The sequence below is a fragment of the Motacilla alba genome, chromosome 11 (genome assembly GCF_015832195.1).
Source record: "Motacilla alba alba isolate MOTALB_02 chromosome 11, Motacilla_alba_V1.0_pri, whole genome shotgun sequence".
In the NCBI taxonomy this organism is placed as follows: Eukaryota; Metazoa; Chordata; class Aves; order Passeriformes; family Motacillidae; genus Motacilla; species Motacilla alba.
Window position 1 is genome coordinate 17,254,954 of NC_052026.1, and position 25,273 is coordinate 17,280,226.

General features: G+C 40.3%; 1 protein-coding gene across 2 annotated transcripts in view; it reads left to right on the plus strand.

Annotated features, from left to right (window-relative positions):
• Positions 1-25,273, plus strand: part of CDH13 (cadherin 13) — a 442,930-nt gene that overhangs the window by 307,645 nt on the left and 110,012 nt on the right. For both annotated transcript variants that reach the window (XM_038147938.1, XM_038147939.1), the window contains exon 7: positions 1,626-1,804. In XM_038147938.1, coding sequence (XP_038003866.1) covers positions 1,626-1,804 — 179 coding nt within the window. The remainder of the gene's footprint in view (positions 1-1,625; positions 1,805-25,273) is intronic.

Sequence of the window (25,273 nt, forward strand, 5' to 3'; positions counted from 1 at the left end):
ATATATTAAATTTATATATTTAATTTATATATTTAATGCTATATTTAAAATGTGTTGACCATGATAGTTTAAAATAACACTTGCCCAGTCTCTGGGGAAAAGAAAGGGTGAGTTCTCACAGAGGAATTAACCTGTAACAAAGAATTATGGCTCACTCTGACACTGATTCACACAGGTGATAATGGTGTCAGTGCAAACTTACTTCAGTGGAAGTGGTGTAGATCCTGGAATCTGATAAATTGTTTCAGTTGGGATTTTTAGGCCAAAGACTGGATCCCTTCCTAAATTTCTTACTTTATAATTTGCTAATATCTCACACTAATCTGTTACTTAACATTGATCCACTATTGAAATGAATTTATTGATTTGATCATGGGTTTTTCGTTATTTGGTAGAATCTCATTCTGTCTTCAGCTCACTATTACCAGAAATATTTAATCTTGCTGTGGCCATATATTACTTATTTAGATTGCTTTTCAAACTAATTCTTACACTTACAATTACAGATGAACTGATGAAGAAATCATTTTGGTCTAGGGGTGAGCATCTCACAGTTCAGCCCAGGTGTCTCATTATGCCCTGTCTTTGTTCCTCAGTGTACTGTACAAAGCTGATAAAATGCTGACAGAGTTTGGCTCTGGGCTGCCTGTCTTGGGGGAGGACAGTTCTTGATCCAGGGATGCAGGATGTGCTCCCCTCCTAAGCACAGAACAGCTCAGTGCTCTCTCTATTAACTGTGATAAAGAAACAAAGTGAGGTTTTTCCTCTGCACAGCATTTAGGAATCCGTGCAGGGAATTGCATTTCCCTTATTGACTCTGCAACAGAACTGTGTGCTCAGGGAATTTCCTGTCAGAGAAACCTTCAGCCCCTGGAAGGACAGTGGGGCAATAGAGATGGGGGGGCTTATTGGTGTTCATAAAATAAGCTCATAAATTTGTACAAATTGAAATTGGAACAATGCGGCCTTTAATAATTAAAACATTTCTCATTGACAGAAATGACATCCAACACATTTTGAACGGCAACACTTCACCAGGCAAATAGAGACCTGTTATTTCAGTATTGTTGTTTTCATTGTAGCCACCTGTGGGTCTTCTGCCTGCAGAATTAAAAGAGGAAGAGATACTCCTGTAATTCATTTAGTGGAATGCAATTACTATGGATGGCTTCAAAGCACAGAGATACAGGGAGTTTGTGTTAGAGCACATAAGTCTTCTGTTGGCTGAATAACAAGTACTCACTCTCTACAACTCCCTGGAAGGCGGTTGTGCTCAGGTGGGGTTGGTCTCTTTTTCCAAGCAGCAATGACAGAACCAAAGCACACAGTCTCAAGCTGTGTCAAGAGAAATGTAGGTTGGAAAAAGCTTCTCCTGGAAAGAGGGATGAAGTACTGGAATGGCCTTTACAAAAAGCCTGGATGTGGCACTGGGTGCCAGGGTTTAGTTGAGGTGGTGGGGCTGGGTTGGACTTGATGATCTTGAAGGTCCCTTCCAGCCTAGTTAAAACAAACAAACAAACAAAAGTTAAGATAATGCAAACACAAGTGCAGCCTAAATATCAGGTGGAAAGACTCAGTTTGGGAGGTTTTTTGCTCAGTGCCTGCTGTGTGTGCCCTTTCCCCAGGAACCACGGTGATGCGCATGGCAGCGTTCGACGCCGACGACGCCAGCACGGACAACGCCCTGCTGCGCTACAACATCCTCAGGCAGACCCCCACCAAACCCTCCCCAAACATGTTCTACATCGACCCTGAGAAGGGAGACATTGTCACGGTGGTGTCCCCTGCGCTGCTGGACCGAGAGGTGAGTGAGAATTTTCCTATCTCCAGTGTCACATTTTAATGGTTGTGCCGCTAATCTTCTTCTGGGGTGTGAGAAGAGGCTCTGGGTGTTGTTGTGTGGGGATTCAGATGCTCCCTTTTGAGGATGCTAATTTCTTTTGAGAGTTTTTTTTTTTTTTTATTTCTTACTTAGCCCTACGAAGTTCTAAGCTCTGATCAGTGTTTATGAATCTAGTAGTTCATCATTTCTGTGCAAGACATTTAGTGTTGTGTAGTGAGAAAGAAGACCTCAGGATTAAGTGGACTTCAACTTAGAGTTAGTAATTGACACCCAGAGCTAATTGTGCATATAGCTCACTCTGAGAGTATTAGTTTAGTGCTCTATATCTTTCCCAGAACATTTTTATGAGGGGACTTAATGTACTTATTAACTTGGTATCCCATAGCCAAAAAAAGAAAACACAAAAAGGGGTTGGGAAGGAACAGGTAATCCTCAGGTGCCTTTAAGGTGAATTGCCACAGAGCCAAAATCTATGCTTTAGCAGATCATTAACATTATGAGAGCATAAACTGATGGCAAAGAAAGCTTAGGAATGATCATTTCATGTTCAGAAGATAATGAAGTAGAGGCAATCTGTTAATCCAAAGGTTTAGGTACCAGAATGTATAAAATCTTGGCACCAGAAAGAGTTACTCTATAAATCACAATTTCCTTTGATGAAGTAGCCCTGAGTGCTCTTACATTCCTGGAGACATCCAAATTCTGTTCTTGCAGGATGTTCCAGGGGTGTGCTGAGTCACTGAGCTTGTCTTCTAAATTGATTAAACTCAGGATTGTCCAACGTTCTCAATATTCAGCACATTATTTTTCATTTTACCAGATGATACACTTCCCTTTCTAGGTGGGTAGTTTTTTCTATAGACTCTTGCAACATCAAATAGTTCATGGGTAAATCAAGCACAGATACCAGGCACACAGTGGAGTAAAACTAAGGGTGGATCTAATGTCTGGGCCTGCATTTCTGTGTTTCTAAGTTTAAAGAGATTCTAAGTTTATTCATATTTGGGTGGCTGACCACAGAATGGTGCCCAAGGTAAAGTTTACAAAACCACTACCTTTTCTCCCCTCGAGTTTCCCTTTCAAATTCATTGTTTCAGTTCAAAAGCTTTTTCCTGTTTTCTAAAGACAGTTTTAAGTATTTTTATTCCTCATAGATAACCATTCCCCAGATTAAACCAATTTACTCAAAATCAGAAAATCAATGGAAGGGAATGAACATGGCTGCTTTTCCCAGTGCCTTCCAAAGGTCACTGGTGATTCATGAAATAATGATGCTGTCTCCATGCAAGAAACCTGGCCTCAGTTATGGCTGAATAGCATATCCTGAGAGCAGGATCTGAATTCCTCATGATTTTTAATAATTACCAATTCCATACCTTTACTTTGAAGGTGACATGATCAGCTGGGATATGTTAAAATGCCAGAGTAATTTTTGTTGTTCCAAATCTGAGTGGTTTACAAGGCTGTGTACAATTTTAACCCTAAAATTAAGTATTATCTGCTGTTAAAATCCAGTCTCACTTTGTCTTGTCAGAGGCAAGGCTTTGGGAAAAAGGATGTTTATTTTTTCACAGTCATCTTTGTGGTTCAGCCCCTTCCTGCCCATATGTCTTGCGTGGAAATTGGTGGTCAGGCCTCCTTTTCCAGACCTGTGGAGTTGCCATTCATGGTTGAAGAAGAATTACTTCTATTTTTAACCATAATTGCAGCTTTTAGAGACAAGCAGCCTCAAGTTTTTATTCTGAAAAAAAAACCTGGGTACCAATTTAATATTGATGTTATATAAATACCTCTTATGTATTTCTGTGTGGCTCATGAAATTGAATTATTATAAAAAATTGTCTGTGTGAGGGTGGGACAGAGGGGAGTAAAACGTGGAGGAGGAAATGTCTGGTTAGTTTAGGAGGAAGAAATGTCTGACTGGATTCCTGCTTGGGGAATGAAGTGTCTACACATCACCAGGTTTGAATAAGTGGCTTTCTGCAAAGGTGTTGGGCTGGAGGGAGCACCATGTGCCATTCCTCTGCAGATAACTGCTGGTATTAATGCCTTTTTATTGGGAGCCTGTGCAAATCCTAAATGTTTTGGCCCCCTGTCACAATCTCCCATGAAATGTGTTGTAGAAACATGGGAGGAAGAAGTGTTCTTTCCCCTGCAAGCCTTGCTAGAAGGTATGAAACACAAGCTGGAGGTCGAGGACAAAGTCCTCATGAAGGAGAATTTGTGAGTCAGGAATGGTTTTATCTCAGCAATTTTTATCTTGCTTTTCTTGGCACCTCAGAGGACAATGTGCTGTAGTAGACACACAGAGGAAGCAGCAAACCCTTCCATCAGCTTTGCCACTGCTTGGAAAAGAGGCTGGATGTTGAGAGCAGCTCAGCTGATCCTGTTTGATGACTGGAGTTTGAGACAGCAGGTTTCCAGTGTAGCTCATGGAGGTACACACAGCCTTTGCATAGGGGCTGAGGGGAAAGTGAGATTGGGCTGGGGAATTCCACAGCCCAGACGCTGCACAAACTGCTCCTGGTGAAGCTGATTATTCATGATTTCCAGTTCAACCTGCAGATCCTCCTAGGTTTTACTGAAACCTTTAACTGGGTCAACAGCTGCTGTGATTGTAGGTATGCTCTTTAAAGCTGTAGCAGCCCTAGACACCAATTAAGAAGCTGAATTAAAGCAAAAAATTCTCTAGAATGGACATGGAGAAAACTATTTTTCATCATTAATGTGATTATGCACCAGAGGTTTATATGAACTCTTTCAAAGCATTTTTAAAACACTGACTAAAATTACTCCTATTTTTCATCTCTGTGTAACATTTACCACTGCTTGGTCCTTGATGCTTTTGGGAAACTCTTCACTGCATTTAAGACAGGTTAGCTGAATATAAATTGTTTGAGGGGTAGTTTTTTGGTTTTTTTTCATTTTAAGTATGATTTATTTCTATTTGGGCATCAGAGGGAACAGGAGACTGGAGGTTTTGCCTGGTGTGGGAGACTGAGATGTTGACATAGAAAACATCTTGCAGGTTTAGCCCATCCTGTCCAAATTGTTTCTCCATGCTTCAGCATCTTCAGAAATGGAGCTATGGCATAGCCTAGAAAATCTTGTTCCAGAGCAAAGTATCAAAATAAAGGCATTTACAATAAAATTAAATAAAGTTTGGCCATCTAGAGAGCTCAATTTTTAAATCAAATTATAGAGATGGGCGATTCTTAGTTTGCATTGGTAAACATCTATGTTAACAGTATTAAGAGACAAAAAATGAAAGAATACTTTTATTTCTAAAGTATTGTCAGGGAAAAAATATTTAAAAGGAGAAGGAATTAACTTGTTTCTGGTCAACTCCAACTGTGCATCTTAGCTATGAAGGACCAGCTAAATGAGAGGAGAATTTATTTAAATTCCTATAATTCTTCATTTTCTTTTTTTCCTCTGACTCTCATTTATTAAGTCTGCTTCTAAATGAGGAATTTGGAGAGGGGGATGCTCCCTGTTAGGAATTGTCTGGGTGTTTGAGGGGGCAGGGATGGGTGATGGAGTTGCTTTGGAGCTGTTTCCATATTGGAGTGTCCCCTACAAAAAAGTCCTTCTGTCCTGTCTGCACAAAAAGGGTGTGCAGGAGCCCCCCAGACTCCATCCAGCAGGATGCTGAGGGAATGCTTCCTGCCTCCAAGGAAAAGGCACAGCGAAGGATTTGTATTTATACACCAGCAGATTTTTTATTTATAAATTTTTTAGATTCAAAATTGTTTCCAGAAGTGCATGATCCTGGGGGTTTAAAGCAAAACTCAGGTAATTTCTCAAAGAACATCCATTTTCATTTTCAGAAGGCAGGTAAGGACACGTTTTTGAAGATTAATGTGGGTTGGTTTTTTTTTTCTTCTTGTGGGAGTTAGGCATCCTTGAATGTGTCAGTAATAAAGATTGAAGAGTGTTAGGGGGCAAATTATACCTCCAGGTATCCGTTGGAGAATACATTTTGATTCATAAATTCAGAGGAGAAGGATGCCCTCCATCAAAATATATGGTCTAAATGACACAAAATAGAGCACAACAGGGAAAGAGAGTGAAAAGCAAGAAAAACAGGGGGAGGGGAAGAAGTTGGTAAGAAACCTTGAGGAAATGTCCTAAATTTCGGGGATGGAGACTCCAGTTCAAAGTGACACTTCCCTGCAGTGAGAGGAAAATAATGCTCCTCAGGTGCATAAGTGAAGGAAACACTGTGGTCTTGTAGAATCAACTCTGAGATTTCCTTTATGGGTCAGGGATTGGGTTTTCTGCTTGCCCACAGTGCTGTTTTCCCAGTGTTACAGACCCCTCTGCTCTATGGGAAAGCAACTGTGATTTGTATAAACTTCATGACAAAAGAACTAAAGAAAGCTGTCACCACAGTTGCTTAAGTGAAATATTTACTTCTCACAGTTTGAGAAGTAACCTGCTTTTGCTTTTGATAGGAACTGCTGTGCTTAATTTGAGTACAAGTTAACAAATGGTTTGAGCTGTCTGCTGCATGCTGATCTGTGTGCTGGCACACGTGGTTTTAAACACCTCAAGGAAACCACTTCAAGTGTTCTGTGGTTGTGAGAGACCCTGGGCTAGCCTGGGGTGAGTGAAATGTGTGTTGTGCTGTGGGCTGACACGAGCTCAGGAAGCAGCTGCTGTGTTCTGTGACCATTTGCACCAATCTTGCTGCATCAATCTGCCATGGTTTGAACCATAAATACTTTTTCCTCTCTTTATGACTTGGGAAAATGGAGCTGAAAGCCTTTTGCTATGAACTGCGAGAAAGCTGGAGTTGCATCAGCTCCCAGTTTGTGTGAACTGCCCAAAAAGCAAAGATGGTTTGGGGTCTGAAGGGTCTGGAGCATCTCCCTGGTGAGGGGAGGCTGTGGAAGCTGGGCCTGGTTACTCTGGAGAAGGGAAGGCTGAGAGGGGATCCCATCAATCCTTACAAATATTTCCAAGCTGGGTGCCAAGAGAATGGTTCCAGACGCTTTTATGTGGTGGTCAGCTGCAGGACAAAGAGCAATTGCCATAAAATTAAACAAAACAAATTCCACCTCAACATGAGGAATAATTTTCCCTGGAGGGGGCAGAGCCCTGGAACAGATGCCCAGGGAGGGCGTGGAGTTTCCTCTGGACGCATCCCAACCCCACCTGGACACTTTTCTTGTTGAATGGAACAACATTCCTGCCTTGGAGGGGCTTGGACTGGACAATGTCCAGAGGTCCCCACCTATTTTATGACTCTGCAACAGCTGGCTGAGCCTCCCCCTTAACCAAAGGCTCCTAAACCACACCTGCAGCAAAAAGCAGAGCACAACTCCCAGCCAGTGCCTCTCCTGCTGGGAGGGATGCATGGCTGGGCAAGTTTTCAAGCAGCAGCCCCTGATCCATATTCAGCACACTGCTGGTGTGGAGCAGGGGCAGAAATGTTCTTCACGGCATGGAGCAGCTCTGCTGGCATGAGGAAATCTCAGTGCTCAGGTCCAAAGGGCTGAACTTCTCTGAAGGGGTAGGGGTGGAAAATAGAAAAATCTCGTCCACTTCTGCATATGGACACCACCCTTTTTATTCATGTTTTCCCTCTTGGAGATAGGTGTCTTAGCAGTCAATATAGTTATTACCTACTCGATCTAAATGCAAATGCTGAACCAACAGTGCACTCTCATTTTTAATGAAAAGATATTAATCTTTTCAGCAAATGCATTCCACATTTGATCTTCATATTAACCTCTAACATATTCATATTTACAGCAATTGTGGGAATACATATACCTTGGAGCATATCAGCTCTGAGTTGGAATAATTGTATCATTTTGTCTTGTCTTCTCTGACAGAATTCCCACTTGCACACCTTTAACTTGCTTTGCAGTATGGCAAATTCCAGAGCTGAACCTCAGTTTCTATGGTTTAAGGGGTTTTAGTAATAGATACAGCAACATCTCATATTTCTTTCCGCTTAAAATACAAGATAAACAAGATATTCACCATTTCCCCTTGGTTAATGCATTCCTTACATTCTGGTTTCTGATGCTTGTAAACATGAGCAGAAGAGGGTCTTGAGTCAGAGGAAAACTCATGGGCCTTTGGTCCTTTTTCAGAGGATACTCCATAGCCCATTATATCTGAAATATTAGAAATGGGGAGGAAAAAAATCTGCCAGTTATAATGTTACTTGTGGAAAAATGGACAGAGATTGAAGGTGTTTCTTAGTGAGATGTAAAGTCATATTCAAAGTTAAGTTTATGATGAATTTTTCTGTATTTGGGCTTAAATGCCTGCAGTGAGAAAAAAAAATCTTAGTTTATCAGTAATTCTTAGTTTGATTCCTATTATGTTTTTGATGAGATAGCTCATTCACCTGTTCTTGAATCTTGAAAGAAGCTGTGAAAAGGAGAAATAAAAGTCAAAATTATATGTCAATATATGAGTAGTATGATTCAGGTTACAAACAGGAAAATCTCCTATTGAGAGAACATGAGAGGATGTGTATGTTCATTAAAAACACAAATCTGATCTGTTTGAGGTTGTAGTGGCAGAATTCCTACAAATCTTTCATGACATTGTTTGAGAATTTCTAATTTCATTTAACACATAGCTTGATAGTCTGATTAAAAAAAAAAAGAAAGAAAGAAAGAAAATTATCTGACAATAATAGGAGCAGAGGTTTTTTTCTGTAAAATTCCATGAGGGATGAGCATATCCCATCAGGGAGCCATTCCAGCACAACGTTCCTGTCTCCTCCTGGGCAGGGAGTGCAGTACCCAGACTCTGAGGCAGACACATCACTGGATGGCTTTTTTCCCAACACAGAACACAAAGTGTGAAATCCACTTCTGGAACAAAGATGAGCAAACACGTTTGCTGTCTTTGGGAATGGACAGCTCCCTGCAGAAGCTGCTGCTTGTACCCTGTGTTTTTACCTTTTCCCCTAGAACAGCCCAACCCTCTGGAGATGCCCTCAAATCCCCACCTTGGCCCCTCTGTGTCTGTGGCAGTCCTGAACTCTGGTTTGTTGGGAACAACTTTGCCGGTAGAATCCTCTGGTCATCACAGCCCCCAGGGGATGCCATCCTCCTGCAGCTCTGCTGGCCAGCACCCACTGCAGGTGCTCCTCTATGGTTTCACCCAATGCAGTCTGGATAGTTGCTGCATGTCCTTGTCAAACTTTTAACCCGGGGCTTGCAGGTGGGATAAATTATCACTTGAAGGCAGAGCTTCTGCAAGGACATTCCCTTCCTCTCCAAGAATCCCAAGATGTGTCACAAAGGAACCTTTTAAGGGCTTTGTCTGCGTCTCCCTCTGACAAGGAGGGAAGAAGGAGCATTCCTGGTTCTTCATTAGAATCTTGGATTTATTTCTTAGATGGGCTACTGGCTCTTCATTCCCCAAGTGTGTTATGCACTTAGGGGATTCTGAGCTGTTGGTGGCTCCAGCCATCATTTTAACTCTCATTGTTTGCCTCCTGGAAAATCTCCACATTTCCCACAGGGTGATGTGAATATGATTTTTCAAACCTGCAGCTCTCTGTAGCTGCACGAAGCAATATTTACATTCTCCCTCTGATGTTTTGGGTTGGGAGTTTGGATATCACTACCTCCTGTGGCAGATAGTTTCCTGATCCTCTAGAAATGTCACTCATCCAAACATCCTGAGTTTCTCTGACACTGATGTATTGCAGAGAGATTTAAAAAATATCATCCTCGAGGCACTTACAAAGAGTGACACAAAACATATCAGCTGCCCACGTATTTTGAATAGAGGCTGATAATGGAAATGTCTTTTTTTTTTTTTTTTGGTGAGAGTTTCTTTATTAAAAAAAGAAAAAGAGAGGAATATTAGCTTTACAGATGTTGAGAGGTGAAAATCCCACTGTGACAAATGTCTGTCTAAGGGGGCAAAAGAAGTGGTAGGCTCAGAATAAAAAAAACTTCCAGTTGCAGGTTTTGCAGAGGAGCTGGTTAATTGCTAAATGGTTAATTGCTAAATGGTTAATTGCTAAATGCTGGCACATATTCTGCCAGAACTAAGAGCACAATGATCTTCAATGTTCATCTATTAATGAAAATTGTAAAACTTAGAAATTCCGGGTTGAGGACGCGCCACACATTTAGCAGCTGTTTGGGGCAGTGGTTTCAGTTCACTTCAGAGAGAGAGGTGGGTGAGTACATAAACAGGAAATGAAAAATTAACGTTATCCATGTAGACTAAGAGGTGCCAAAAGGTGAGAAAAATCTGAAAGATTCTCGCTGGCAGTGTTTGTTCAACCCTTGCTTGGGGCCAAAGAACACGACACCAAAAGGAAGAAGTGCATCACTATGGCTTAATCCCATTTTTTTCTTGGAAGTTTCCCATTTCTGAACAGTTTTTGCTGGCTGGACAAGATGAGCTTCCTGCTATAGAAGCAGTGTGGAGCACAGTTAATGCTTGGAAACAAAACTTTTGGATATTTTATCTTCAAAGTCTGACTTTTTAACACAAGTATCACTACTTCCAGAATGCTCAGTGCTGAAGAGAGCAGAAAGGAAAACATCTGGAAGTGGTCAGCTTACAAGCAGCACGAATCAAGTAGAGTCAGCACTGAAAATAAATGGAATTACTTCAAAGTTACTGTAGGAATAATCGCTTATTTTGGTGGAGTTGCAGCTTGGAGTACTTGGGACTCAACAAGAGTTACCCCAGAGGTGCTAGATCTGATTTTTTTATTTTCTTTTAACATGAAAAGTGTATTTTCAAATATGTAGGTGGCTATTTTTAGTTCTGCTAGAATAATTCCAATTTCCCAGTGTGTTATTTTGGGATAATTCCTCTAAGACCAATGGGGTTTTATTTTTGATTCCCCAAATGTCATCAGACAAGGGAAACATCTTTGTCATTTTATTTTCACTTTCTTTTATCTTTCCTGTTTTCTTATGAGTTTCTATTTTTAGAGTGCATGTAGCAAAAATAATTTAAAATATGCTGGTTTGTGGGAGATTGTATCTTAATACCATCAATTGGGAAATTTCTTTCTCTCCAAATTCTACCCAAATTTAGCTCTCTTTTGTGCTGGAGTATCTAATTACAGTAACATTAATTAAATGTATGTGTGTGTGTGTATTCAACTTTTAGTTTTCAGTCTATACTGTAGAATTTTACAAAACTCTATTCAAGGTTAAAATAAACCCCTCTTAGTCTACACAGATAACACTAATTTTTAGTTTTCTGTTTCTATTTCAGTGTATCAATTAAAAGGTAGTTTGAGAAGGCAGAATGTGAATAAATATAATGAGTCATGTTAATCAAGTTCTCTGCTTCTCTTCCGGACTGGAGGATCCACTGGTGTTCCACTTGTAAAACAGTCAGGGAACCTTTTGCCTGACTGTTTTTAATTTTTGTGTATTAAACAAATCTCAAAAATTGAAGTCTTAATTAAAATACAGCTGGAACACCCTAGTGAGACAGTGGCTGCCTCTGAGTCTGTTTTTACTTGTAAATGTTGTCCATTACACCCATCTTGTGTACATTGAAACCCTTCAGAATCTCCAAACCTAGGGCAAAGATGAAGACATTCAATGATGTGGTGGATTAGTGTAGACAAAAAGTTCCCTTTAGCCCAGCCTGGTTCTTTCTGTCCATTCTGTGCTGTTTGATGCAGCTGGGAGTTCTCCAGTGATGAATTTCCCCTTGCTGGAGGATCCCTGCACCCCCTGTCAGTGATCCCAGTGCTGCTCCTTGTGCCCCAGCTCCGTTTTTGAGGACTTTTTACAGTTTATGATGCCTTGGGAAGGCTGAGCTAGAGCAGAGGCTGGACAGAGTTACAGAATAAAGCAGGGATTTATTCAAAGGATCTCCTCCATGGATCCACCTGGGGCAGCACAAGAGCCCAGCCAGGGCTGCACCCAAGATGAACCAAAATGGTCCCAAAATGAACCCAAGGTGAACCCAAATGGTCCCAAAATGAACCCAAGATGAACCAAAATGGTCCCAAAATGAACCCAAGATGAACCAAAATGGTCCCAAAATGAACCCAAGATGAACCAAAATGGTCCCAAAATGCACGAGCGCTCCCGGGGTCTCTCCCTTGGCTCAGTTCTGCTCCATTTGCACCTTGCAGTTCATTGTCCCATTCCAGCTTTAGCCCAGGCACTCCCACCCTGCTTGTTTTTCTCTCTCCAGCCCACGCTGTTTGTGCTCCTGGGCTGAGCTTTGGATCATTTGTCCTTGGTGCCCAGCTGGAGCAGGAATTGTTTTGTCTCCCTGCTCTGTGCAGAGCTCAGCATCCCCTGATGTGAAGCCCAGAGCCACCCACTAAAGCAGCACAGAATGTGAAAAATAGGAAAGCTCAAACCTGAGGCATCATTTGCTTGTGACATCTTTAACTTGATCTGTCTTGTGCTACAGCTTTTATTTTCATTTTTCCTTTTTTTTTTCCTTTTTTTTCCTTTTTTTTTTTCCCCTCAAAGCAAACTTTATTTCTTTGAGAGGAAATCCATAAAGCATCACTCTCCCTGCAGAACAAGTAAGAGCTGACTCCTTGGAGACCAGAGATAAATCACTTTTAAGGGAAGATATTGCTCACTCAGAAAAGTAATTTGTAAACATTTTAAGTTTGTGCCATATTATCCCACCATCCCCAAACAGGTGCCTGCATCTAAAATACTGAAATATGAATTCTCCCTTGCAGGCTGATGGTACAGAGAGCAGCATTTATGAATGGTGACTCTTCTTCTTTGGCAAACAACATCTGATATCTTCAGAATATTTTGCCTGATGCTGCTCATTTAATGTTTTTAAGAATCCTCGATCACAACCTGCCCTAGATGAGATGGTTTCAGCATAAAAATGGAATATTTTTGCCAATTAATTTTTATTTATAGTATTTATATCGGGATGTTGCCCTGCATAAACATTGAAAGTGGATTTATGCCAGGCAACACTCACACCACAGGTAAGATGTGGGGTTGTATCATGGCAGGGAGACTTCCAGTCTTTGAAATGGGAAATCATTCCATCCAATTCCAAAAATCACGGAAATGGGATGGGAAATAATTAATGGGAATTGGCAATAATTAATAAATAGGAGATAATTCCATTCCAACTCAAAAAATAATGGAAATATTCCAGCTTTAAGGAACTACAACAGAAAAAAGGTCCAGAATTTGGCCTTTGCTTCCACAGCAAAGAGAAGTAGTAAATTTTATTCCAAATGTATTTCAACTTAATAAACATCTGTCTTGTATATTTAAAACTGCCATTTCAGGATTGTAATTATATCATCTGAAAATAAGTCCTCCTCAAAAGAGAATTGAAGTGACAGGCTGAAGAAAATGAAACATGACGTTGCTCGTTCTCCTTTCGTCCTAGAGCTAAAATTTAAATTAATTTTCTTCTTCTTGTCAGAAAGTATTTTAATTGGAAATCACTTTTGATTGCAGTTTTCAGAGAGGAATGGGATCCTTCCATTGTGTTGTTCAGTGTCTTCATAATATTTTAGTAAATTAATCTTTGGAGATATTTTAAATAGTTGATAGCTGTGATGGTAATTCTAAAGAAGGTTCAAAAACCTGAGATAAATGTAAAGATTCTCACTTTTTTTTTGCTTCTTGGCACCTTTTCATACAGATATGGTATGTTTGTTGCCATAGTTACCTGCTTGTTGAGAGAAATGAATATTTGATAGTAGCAGTAACTAGACTGTAAAAATTAGTTATGCTGCTTCAGTTCAATTTAGGTTTATCACACTTTTTTTTTTTCAGCTGAATTTTCATTATAAATGTTGAAGGAAAGTTGTAGAGTCATATTCCTCTGGGAGCTACAAGTCTCTGTAGCCCTGTAAGTTCATTCACACTCATTCCACAGCCCTCTGATGAACTAAAAGATCCTAATTGAATTTTCTTCCAATATACTCCAATTTTCAGTTTTCAGACCTCTTCTAATGGGAGATTCTTCTATTAATGTCTTCATCTAAACATCACAGAGGAACAGCAACAGCCATTCCATGGCCACCACAGGTGGTGGCTTCTTGTGCTGAAACGGTGAGAGGTCAAATGCAGGGGTTTGGCCTAATCTCTCTCCCACTGAATAATTTCTCTGAATAACTCTCCTGAATAATTTCTGGTTTGCCAAAATCCTTTTTGACACCTGCTTCAGCCCACAGCAGACAGTGGAGGTGCACACAGCTCAGGAATGCAGCTTTCAATGCCTGGCCAGGCAGCAATGCAGGGGAAGTTGCATGTTAGACAGGAAAAGGGACTCCAGAATAATAAAAAAAAGAGTATGTGGTTTAATTAGAAAAATTCCAGGAGTGAAGCAGTTGCTTGTCTGACATTTACCTCAGCACTGGCACCTTACTGCCTGCACTAAAATCTTCGGCAGAAAGGGTGACTTGAGGGAAAAATGATGCTCTGGGTCGTGTTGTCATGCAGGGCTGTCTCAGGCAGAAGTGACAGAAATCGTGTTGGCTGCATTATCTTCCCTTACTCTAATTTCTCTTGTCTTAGAAATGTCTGAATTGTCTCTGTGCACTTTAATGTAGCCTTGATAAAATACATAACTCATGGAAGAGACAAGCTGAAGGGAGATCAGAGTTTTCCCAGGGGATTTCTGCCTTTCCAGTGAACCACGAGAGAGATGGAAAGTGCTGAAACGAGGGAGAACTTTCAGAATTTGTCAAAAATGCACTTCTAATATCTGGAAGCCCTGATATTTCCACTAATGGGATTAACTGCTTGAGAAAACGAGGGAAAGGCAGGAAAATCTGTGCTGGTGGTACTAATGGTGTGATTCAGGCTTTCAGTAACCAGAAAGTTGTTGCCATTGATTTTCATCTCAAAAGTTGCAGCAGGCCCAAAGCAGCTGCCAAGGGGAATTGGAGATGGCAGGGCTTTTTGCTGGACTCTTGACTTCTCACCCACCATGGGCTAATTATAACATTAAGGCATCATGTTCCTGCCTTAAAAGAGAAATAATCACCAGGCTCTGCAGACTGCCAGGCTGGCAGGTAGCACTCTGGGACAGCACTGGGTAAAAGCATTGCTTTTAGCAGTGTGAGCAATGAGGAGAGGCTTTTGAGAGCTCCCAAGGAGAAAACAGTGGGGTTCACTTAGGAAAGTCCAGCACTTTAAAACAGATTGGTTTTTTTGGTGTCTGGTTTGTTTTGGGTTTGGTTTTTTTTATTTTTTCTGTGAGACATAAAAAGGTCTAAGTTTGATCAGAAAGTTTTAGGAGCTGTCGCGAGTTTGGCTCTGGCTGTGCCTGCGCTGGGATGGAGCCATGGGGCTGAGCAGAGCTTGTGAAGTCTTTTCTTGTCAGTCCTTCCCTTCCCTTCCCCATCTGCTTGGGATAATCCCCTTCCCAGCCCCCAGTGTCCTGTCGCTTCTGTACAGAGTGTGATCAATATAAGCTTTCCCTTTTTTCAAGCATATATAATGCCTGACAGCTCATTCATTAACCTAATATAAAGTTTGCATTAAACAGTGCTGCACCAAAATTTCCAATGCCCCCCCTACCTCCCAAAAAAAACCCAATAAAAGCCCCAAAGCACAGGGGTTTTCCAGTGTTTTCTGGCCCTTCTCTCCCAGCTGACATGGGAATGAATTTGTTTCTAACATGGGGGAATTCCATCGGCAATATCCTCAAGCCTGCTGGGGATTTGCCATCTTGCCTACTTTGTTAAGGCCTGTCTGAGTTTTTCAGAAGTGTATTCAGGTAAGGGAAATTCTTCAAAAGTTCAGTTCTTTGGGTGCACGAGGTGTAGGGAGGATTTGAAATTTATTGTCTAAAAGGGATCTTTGAAATATTGTGAACATATAGATTTCTATGTATGTAAATATAAATACGTATAAGTGGTTGGTTCTTTGGATTTATTTTTTTTTTCTTGAAAGTCCTTTGAAAGGTGTTTTATGACTGGCTTGCCTTTAACTGGAAAATGGGACATGGAATTTCATATGGTTTTGCTGGCAATCTCATACCTCAGCATAAGAAGTCAATCCCATCACATGGAAAGGTGTAGATGGAGTTAAAACAAGCTCTCACTGAGCAGCTCACAGTGGAATCTCACAGCTTGATTTGAGGAAGGAAGCAGTATTTAAAAAAAAATCATGATTTATATTGTGTAAATGAGAATTTATTTTCATTTTTAAAGCATGTCTTGTCTCCTTTTGGATGGCAGGAGCAGAACACTGAATAGCTGAGCTCCAAAAGTTTTAATAGAAGCTCCTGCCTTGTTAGGTGCTTTCAGGAGCATTGGTGTATCAGCTTGTTACTGGTCCCTGAAGTTTATATATCAAATTTAGTTTATCAGCCTCCACATGAGGCAAACAGGATTTGATTGCATGATCTGACATGTCAATGTTATTTTTGGGAGGCAAAGGGGAGTCTGATTTGATCTCAGTGACTTGGTAAGTTACTCCTACTTGAAGAGATGGGTTTAAATTAAACTGAGGATGTTCATTTCCAATAGATAAAGCAAGATAAGGTTTTCTTTTTTCATCCCAGAAATGATAGAAAGCAGCATGTAATTTTTGGTTTATGAAGATGGAGGACCGAAAACTGACAGAGATTTTGGAATATAAATTAAGAATTTAGATGACATTTTGAGGAAATGGATAAGCAGAAGATGCTGTGCACTTTGGTTTGAGTAAAACCTGTCTTTTTCAATCCTATCCAGGGAAGATAAATTATGTAGTGTAATTCAGACTATTACTGATAAGTGTAATGGATCAAACAGAACATTCTTAGTTTCAATAAACAGGAGTGGGAAACTTCCTGAACACATTCCTATTTTCTGTGCAGCCCATCTCAGAAAGTACTAGACAGTATCTTTAAAATAAACCATACAATGCACTGCAGAAAACATTCTGGAATATTTGATATAATTTAAAACACATTTTCCACTGGGTTATAAATATTGGAGAACACTGGGAAAGTGTTATAGCATTTTGCATATAAATATATTTCCTATTTGTACAGGGGCCTGCCAGTAACCGCTCAGAGATGCAACAGCTGATTTAAAACTTGTAGGCAAAAAGGAATCTGCTGCAAACGGAAGGTTAAGACTAAGAGATTAACATCTTGTTAGAACTCTGGGAGAAAGTAATGAGTAGAGCAGAAAATGAGTAGCAAATAAGAAATGCTAAAGAGCTGGTGAAGGGGTTCACAGTACTTAATTTAGGTTTTTGAGCAAGGTGTGCTCTTGTCCACTCCATGAGGAAAGAGGTGTTTGGCTCTTGGGTCCCACAGTCCACCACAAACGCCATTGAGCTCTGACAGGCCAGACTGTGCTCAAAAGCTTTCCATGGTAGGAATGGTGTGAAAGGTTTCCCTCTCCTTGCAGACACGAGGGGTGACTGCATTCATCAGCTACTGCAAAAAAAAGCACAGGAAGGGCTGGAACTAAAAAGAGCCCGGGACAAATTTGATTTTGCATGGTCATTTCCCCTCTCTGCCATACTGCTGTGTGGATTTTAGCTATTGTGCGAACATCTGGAGAGGTACAATTATATGGATTTGTGGATTCAAAATCTCAGTCACTTGAATTCCTTTGGAAATAATTCCAGAAATTTCTGCGTTTTGGCTTTGAGCTCAGTGTGCATCAGAAAAGCTCAAGAATTTATTTCTGTGGTTCTGATTTGGTTATCTAATACCAATCTCTGCCAGAGCAGAAAAGAATAACAACACCCTCAGCAGGTTAAAGACAAGGCTTCATCTGCAGAGACTCAAACAGTACCAGAACCCATGGCTTTGGTTTTGTCTCCTTGTAAAAAAACCATGGATGCTTCTCCTGCTGCTGTCAGCATCCACTGGGTCTTAAATAAAATATGCATTAAGGAGAGCACATCCAGCTGCTGCTCCTGCCCCATGTTTTATTGTTGAACACTCTTCTCAGGGTGCCAGGCTAATGCAGATCCATCCATTTCTGCTTTCCCAAGATCCTGATTTTGGTGGAGGCTGCCCAAGGAAAGCACCACTAAGATTTATCTCTTTGTTCAGCCCTTTCCTGCAGTAGGGGAAACCTCAAATGGCCTCTCCACACATCCACCTTTTGCTGGGTAATCCATCTCTGGAAGCAACCTTTGCTGTGGGTAATTGTCTCCTAGGGAGGAGCAGAGGCTGCCGTGCTGCTGGAACACTGATTTACTCCTCTGCTAATCCTGGTGTGTTTGACAACAGAACACTGGGTAGCCAGAATGGCAGGAATTTATGTCTTGAGGTAATAAAGGGATGGATGATGACAGAAAAATAACCCATTGGTTTGGAACTATTTGTCTTAAAGCTGGTTTCTCATCTGGTTCTGCTTTTCTTTTTCTTTTGAAGTCCTTGTCTGATAAATAATACCTTTTCAGTGGCTCCCACCTTCTTGACAAATTTCTTCTTTATAAAGAAACAACATTTATTTAAGAAAATGATGTGTTTTCAAAAAGTTTTCAACATGAGAAAGTGTTTCTTTATTTTTTTTTTCTTTTTTTAACCTGAGGAGCTACAAATGTATTACTGAAATAATCAAACATGCCTCAGCTTTTCACTCTGGAATACATAGGAGCAAAGCTGGGAAAAAGAGTCAGAGAAGAAGAACAAGGAAAATTTTAAAAGACAATGAGGCACAAATATATAATCTGTGAACTTGGAATTTTGGCTAATTCTCTTGTGTGAATTGCATTTATGGGTAACAGAATGGAACTGGGTGAATATCCAGTCATCCAGGTTAAATTATGGAATTCCTGTCTACAAAGAATGTTCATGGGTATATTTTGGAGGAGAACAGAAAAAAAAGCCAACCACTTCAATGTACGTGCTTGAATGAAAAAAAATAACCAGACCCCCCCCCCGCCCCGCAAAAAACCATTTATCAACAATGTCCCAGTCCAAAAAATAAATTTTGGGGTTAAAAATATTTTATTTCTTATATTTAGAAGTTTTCAAGGCCAGGTTGGGCAGGGTTTGGAGCAGTGGAAGGTGTCCCTGCCTGGCATGGCATGGAATGAGATGATCCCTTCCAACCCAGACCTTTGCTGATTTTAAATCACTCACTGAAGTGAGTCCTTGCAGTAAAAAGGGAGGAGCAGAGAGCAGCCTCCTGAGAGGTTTGAGGTGTGGCTCTAATGGAAAAGGAAACAGGTGAAAAACATCCCTGATGTTTCTGAAGAGCCCTGATGACTTTTTTGTGAGGAACAGTTCATTTCTGAGCATCCAGATGTTCATATAATAAGGTGCTATTTAAAGTCAGCACAAACTTCCCTCCATCTCTCTAGATAGCATCAGACTGTGGAAGTTTTTTAAAAAATATAAATTGAGCTCTTCAGAAAAAAAAATGCAAATCAATGAATATAGCATGGCAGAAGAATAGGAACAAGAAAGGGTTTGAAATGTGGTTTTAGCCACATTGTTTTAGAGTTTATGAGTCATCTGAGCTTCTTCTTTACTGTGGAAAATTGCTTCAGAAATTGCTCCAGGCAGTTAGCTCAAAAATCATGTTTCCACATTTGTTCACAGACTCACAACTCTTGCTCACATCTGCTCGCTCGAAATGGACACTTAAAAAATCCTTTGGGTTCAGTTCCAGCCTTTGGACTCAACCAAGGTGCAAGGTTTTCCAAAGTATGAATTTTAAAGACATTTTAGGCATAAATTATTATTTAGGCAGAAATTATATATAGCCATAAATTCTTAAATTATATAATAATAAAATACATATAATAATATATATTAATAATACAGTGGTTATATACTAATATAATTGTATATAGGCATGAATTATTATTTATTTCAATTATACTTTTCTAAATTATCCTTTATTTTAACTTATGGATAAATTTTAATGTAAATATTTATGAGGCTTGCATTAAGGATTTCTTTCTGCACCTCCTTTTCTGACCATCAAACCCGCAATAAAATGGACGGTGATCTCGCTGAAAAGTAAAAATCTGGGAAAACCAGTGCCTGAAATCAGGATTTGCTTGACTCGCATGAAGAAAATCAGCAGATAAATAATATTTCAAGCTTCTAAAAGCCTGTGTTGCACCATGAGAGATTCAGCGGAGACAGAAACCTTCTGGCATCTGCTTTGCTGCATGATGACCCCATCCAGTGCTGGGAGAATATTGCTGCATGTTGAGGGTTATCTCCTTCTCCTCAAAGAGGTTCTGGTTCCAAGGCACCCTGTAAAGATTTCCTCTGCCTTTCACAGTTTAAGGTTTAAGAGAAGATTAGTCTGGCGGAAAATCCCTGATGCTTTTATTGGAAAAATAAAAAGTGTTAGCTTGTTTTTTGGGTTAAATGTACTGAATTTATTTATTTGCATTGAATATTCCTTTGGTTTTTGTTGTTGAAACATGGGCTGGTAGCTTGATCACCCCCTGGAGGTGTTTCCAAGCCTGCCAGGATTTGCAGAGCCAGTAGCTCTGCAAATCTCTGCCCATGAAAAGCCCTTGGTAGCAAAGATGAAATTTACCCAATCCAAGTGAAAGTTGCTGGATATAGTGAATATTTACCTGGCCTGGGTGGGACCATGGGACAACAAAATGCAGAGCATTAGAGCCTGGAGGCAAAATTTCCAGTCCAGATGGGTAAAATGGGATGATTTTGTTCATTTTTAATCACTTAGATAATCAGGGTCGGGGATTCAAAAGCACTGACTTTGCTGAGAGGTGGGGCTGCTCAACACCTTTGAAATGAGCCAGTTTTCCACGGGGCTGGTGGAAGGAAGAGGCAGGAATCTCATTTCACACAGCCAGAATGTCAGATCCAATCGTGTTGGCTCAATCTCAGCTGCCCGGTGGAAAGGAAATGGCAATGGAATGATCACATCAATATTCCACGTACCAGCGGAGGGGAAGTCATACTACTAAAATATAATTTATATGAAAATGTTTCTCAAAGACCTATATTACAAATACAAAGGATATGAAAAATTTTAGATGAGCTAATGGGAGGAGGAAATCAGCAATATCCTTTATTAGATCTCCTTTAATCACAGGGAAATCTATCTCCAGCTCATCAGCTCTTGATATGCAGAATGGGAGGTTCTCACAGGTGCTCAGAGGTGTTTCATGTGGAGCTGCCCCACTCCCCAGCCTGGAGTTCACTCACCCTGCATTAGCAGACAAGGGAACAGAAAAGGTCCGGAAAATGTTTACCTGGAAAAAATGCAGAACACAGATCACAGCTTTAAAGACAGATTTCATGAGTAAAATGTTTTTATTTTCCCACCAGCTAAAGGGCTTTAGATCTTTACTTTGTCAAGAAAGTGGAAGTTTGTTAAGGAGAAAATAATATTAAATCAAATGGATCAAGGTCATGGGAGAAAGAACTTTTTCTGAGGCTATTTCTTTATTTAAAATTTCTTTGTAAACAACATACAGAAAGGCCAAGACTACATTGTGTTTCAGTCTTAAACAGGCAGATGAGAACACTCTCACTCTGGAGCCCACCTCTGCAGCGCTGTGAGCCCCTCACACATTAATGAGCCATTCTGTGTCCTCAGCCATTGTGAAGAGCTTCTTGAGTGCATGAGGATATTCTCAGATGGGAGACAGTAATGCCATTTGCTTTGGAACCCACACAAAAGGCCTGCTCTGCACAGGGAAATTCTTATTTTGGGCTGCAGCCTCATTCTCTGAATCTTAGCTTGAGATGCAATTTGGCTGTCAAAAGGGGTTATTTTAATTTTGTTTTTTCTGGACTCAGGGTTAAAATTTTTTTCCAGAATTGAGTCATTGTGGTTGAGTGACCTTAAATTAAAACACTGTTGTGCACAATAGTTGTGATCCCTATTATTTGAGATCCTGTTTTATATAATTGTACAGCTGTATTCTGTTTGTTTATGCTGTACATATATTCTGCTCATTGTCCTTGCTGCTCAGGTTCAAAAAGTCATGTTACTTACAAAAGGAATAATTTGATTGTTGTAAATGTAGTTTTGAGTGTTGAAAACACTGGAAAATCAGGTGTGCTCATCCAGCAGTTGCATAAGAGCTTCAGAGAATTTCCTTTAAATTTACCAAATCTTTAGGATTCTTTAATATGTAAAACATTTCAGAGTGGCTTAAGGTAAAACACATTTCAAGGCAACTCACCCTGAAGCCAATTATACCAAAAGTTTTGCCAAAGTTCAAGATTTGAGTGCTTCTAAAGGTGGTGGATAAACTTGTTTTTACACCCCTAACAAAATCCTTGTTATGAGTAAAATTTTGCCCCATTTGTAAAAAATAATTAAAATGAGGCAGAAGTAAATATTCCGCCCTGTGGAAACTGCTGCTTTTCTGATTGCATTCTGCTAATTAGGGTGTCAGAAATGCTCATTCCCTGCACTCGAGTGGGGGAAACAGTTCCCATTTCATTAAAACACTCTGCTACTATTTTTAATCCCTTCCTTTTGCCATCTGAGACTGTGTGCTGTGTTTAGAGGATTTTATTTTTAAAGATTAAAAAAAGAGGCAAGTTGAGGAGAAATACTTTACAAGCTTGTAAATTCTCATGAGGCTTTTCATATAAACCTCCTTCTTCTTAGAAAACGTTAGATGGGTGTGCTTATTGAAGGGATTTTATTTAACTGTGGCAAAACAGGGAATTCTTTGTCTGTCCCAGATACTTCTTTACCTTCCAAAAACTCAGCTTCGGTCTGCACAACAAACAAAACACAGACAAAATCATTTTCAGAAGTTATTCTGAGCATGGGAAATTCAGTTAAACGGTGAAGCATCATAAATTTTTATCAAGCCATATAAATGGAAGGAAATATAAGTCTAAATAATAGAAAGGTCAAAATCATGGGTATCTATAGTTATTAGCAGAGCTTTATGGGGCGTTCAGAATTGATATTCTCTAGAGACTCCTAAATCTAATTTTATAATTGACAAATAAATATAATTGCTTGCCTTACAGCCATGATTATTTTTTTCCCTGTAGATCAAAGTGCTATAGACGTGGAAAATTTATATTCAATCCTCAGAACTTTGAAAAGTTATAACTGAAAGAGATACCTGGGTCTCTGAACCTTCCTTCATCTTGGACCTTTGATGTAGTAAAAGAGCCTTTGGGAGATCACATCACACTCCCTGGTAGCTGTACTTGGCTCTACAGGGCTAAGAAAATATATTAAAAAAAAAATAAATTATTGGTGATTGGTATGGAGCTTATTTTAGTGAAAGATTGCAGATGTGTTGACCAGGAAGGATCTGTGTGGCATTTTCAGCACAGGAATGTCCTGATGGTTTTTCTGAGTGACCAACACTGAACATGATCAGTCATGTGCTGAAGGAGTGTAAAATGAGTGTAAAAGTAGTGTAGAAGGGGTGTAAAATGAGTGTAAAATGAGTGTAAAATGAGTGTAGAAGGGGTGTAAAATGAGTGTAAAATGAGTGTAAAATGAGTGTAAAATGAGTGCCCTTCATCAAAATTTGGTTATGAAGTCTTTGTAAAGCTGAGTGTGGCAGCACAGCTGATGCCTGTGCACATGCAAGGCCCTTGCCAACCTGCTCCATCTAGGGGATGCTTTACACAATTCTTGTTTTCACACGCACTCCTAAGCCTTTGGAGTCTTTTAATGCCATTTAAATTGTATTTACAGTAGTGTAATGAAATCAAAATCTAGCCTGTGAACAGCAACAATCTACTTTACTCCTTCAACAGCATGATCATAGCACTTGTTTTGCTTCCTGGTCCTTGTTTTGCTTCCTGGTACTCGTTTTACCTCCTGGCATTTAGGAAAAGTACAAAATCAGCTGATCTGAGGGTCTGACTTTCAATGTTACTTCAACAAAACCTCAATTTGAACTGCTCAGAAAAATATTTACAAATTCTGTGTTTATCCCATGGAAGGGCTTTATAGACCATCTTTTACAGACCGTCTTCCACCTGTTGTTAAATTAATCCAGTTTTGTCCAATTTTTAATACAGGAATGAAATCTGAAACGTGTCAGGGTGTATGAAAATCAAGTCAGATTTTATGCTGAATATAAAATTATTCCAGTTTTTTACTGTCTAGGACAGCATTTTGGAAGTGTTAATGTATTTGGAACAACTTGCATGACCTAAAAGCACAAATGCTGCTCACAAGGTGCTGCTTGTCCTCCTTGCATGACCATTCCCTGAGCTGGCCCAGGGTGAAATTATTTCAAGTGAAAAGCACTCAGTCATTAGTAAGAAGCACACATTTCCTCATCTTAGACAATGTTAATTTGCTTTAAACTGATCCCTGTGTCTGAATCTGAACATTTGACTTTTACCTAGGAATGTTATTTCTTATTCATTGATACTGATTTTCATTTATTAACATTGTGAAGTTATTTCATTTGAGCTCATGTTGTGCATATTCCTTTCATTAGTAATATTTGTGTCTTCAGCTGTATATTTTAAAGGTATTTAGTTGCAGCAGGCAAAATTTTATGCAAAATTAGAATAACTGTGACATAATTAATTACAACTACACTATAAAATTTGGTTTGTGAAGCAGCTCGCTCCTAAGTGTGAGCTCAACAAAAAGCACAACTTCTCTTTGCTACTGCTTTTAAAGCTTTTTAAACCCTAAGAACTGAGGTTAACAATGAGGGGAGTAGAGTGGGTAACACCAGAAATGGGTCTGGGCTGCTGTTCTTGAGCTGAAATGTGAGAAATAACACATCTGCAGGCCATGAATGGGGGGTAGAAGGAGGAGAGGAAAACAGGGACCACACAGCAGTGTAAATCCTGTGTACCTGAGGATGGTAATGCTAAAAAGATACAGTTTCTGGAGGGAAAAATTCCATTCCCATTCTCAGTTCCATTCCCAATCCAGCTGATTTTCCCCCCAAAAGCCTCTTGGTGCCCCCACTGGTGCCAGCTGTACCCAGCAGTGCTCCAAGCAGTGCCAGTCCTGTGCTGTCCTGGTGGGTTTGTGCATTCCCAGAGTCCCTGGGTCACCCAGGGGTGCCAGGCAGGCAGTTTGTCTCCAGTGGTGACCAAGCTGACGCAAGAGCTGACCCTGCCCAGGTTAAAAATGCTGCTTGGAAACCGTGGGATCTGTCTGAGAAGGGAAATCTGACGTTTTGGTTACTGTGAGCAGGACAGTGCCACTCTCACTAACTCCCAGTGCTCTGGAAATGCATTTAATCCAGGATCTATTCTCAACAGCCTCTGCCGCTCAGGCCCTCCCTGGGGATTTACCCAGTTTTGCAAGCCTTGGATGTGCAGACATTGTCCCTCTGCCCCAGCTGTGACCTCCCTGGTGCCCCAGCCCTGGGACAGCACAGCCTGGAGTCACGATTTCCCTGCCCTCACCCTCAGCAGGCTCTGAACTTTGCTGCCTGTCTCTGTTTGACTGAGTGAGCCCCTTGCAGCCTTGGCATTTCCCTTTAACCTTCCCTGGGATTTGCTGATGGCTCTGCTCTCCCTGCAATATTCTCTGTTCGACGCCGAAAATATAACTCGTGTTGTCTTGCAAGGGAAACAGCAAATTACTCTTATTAC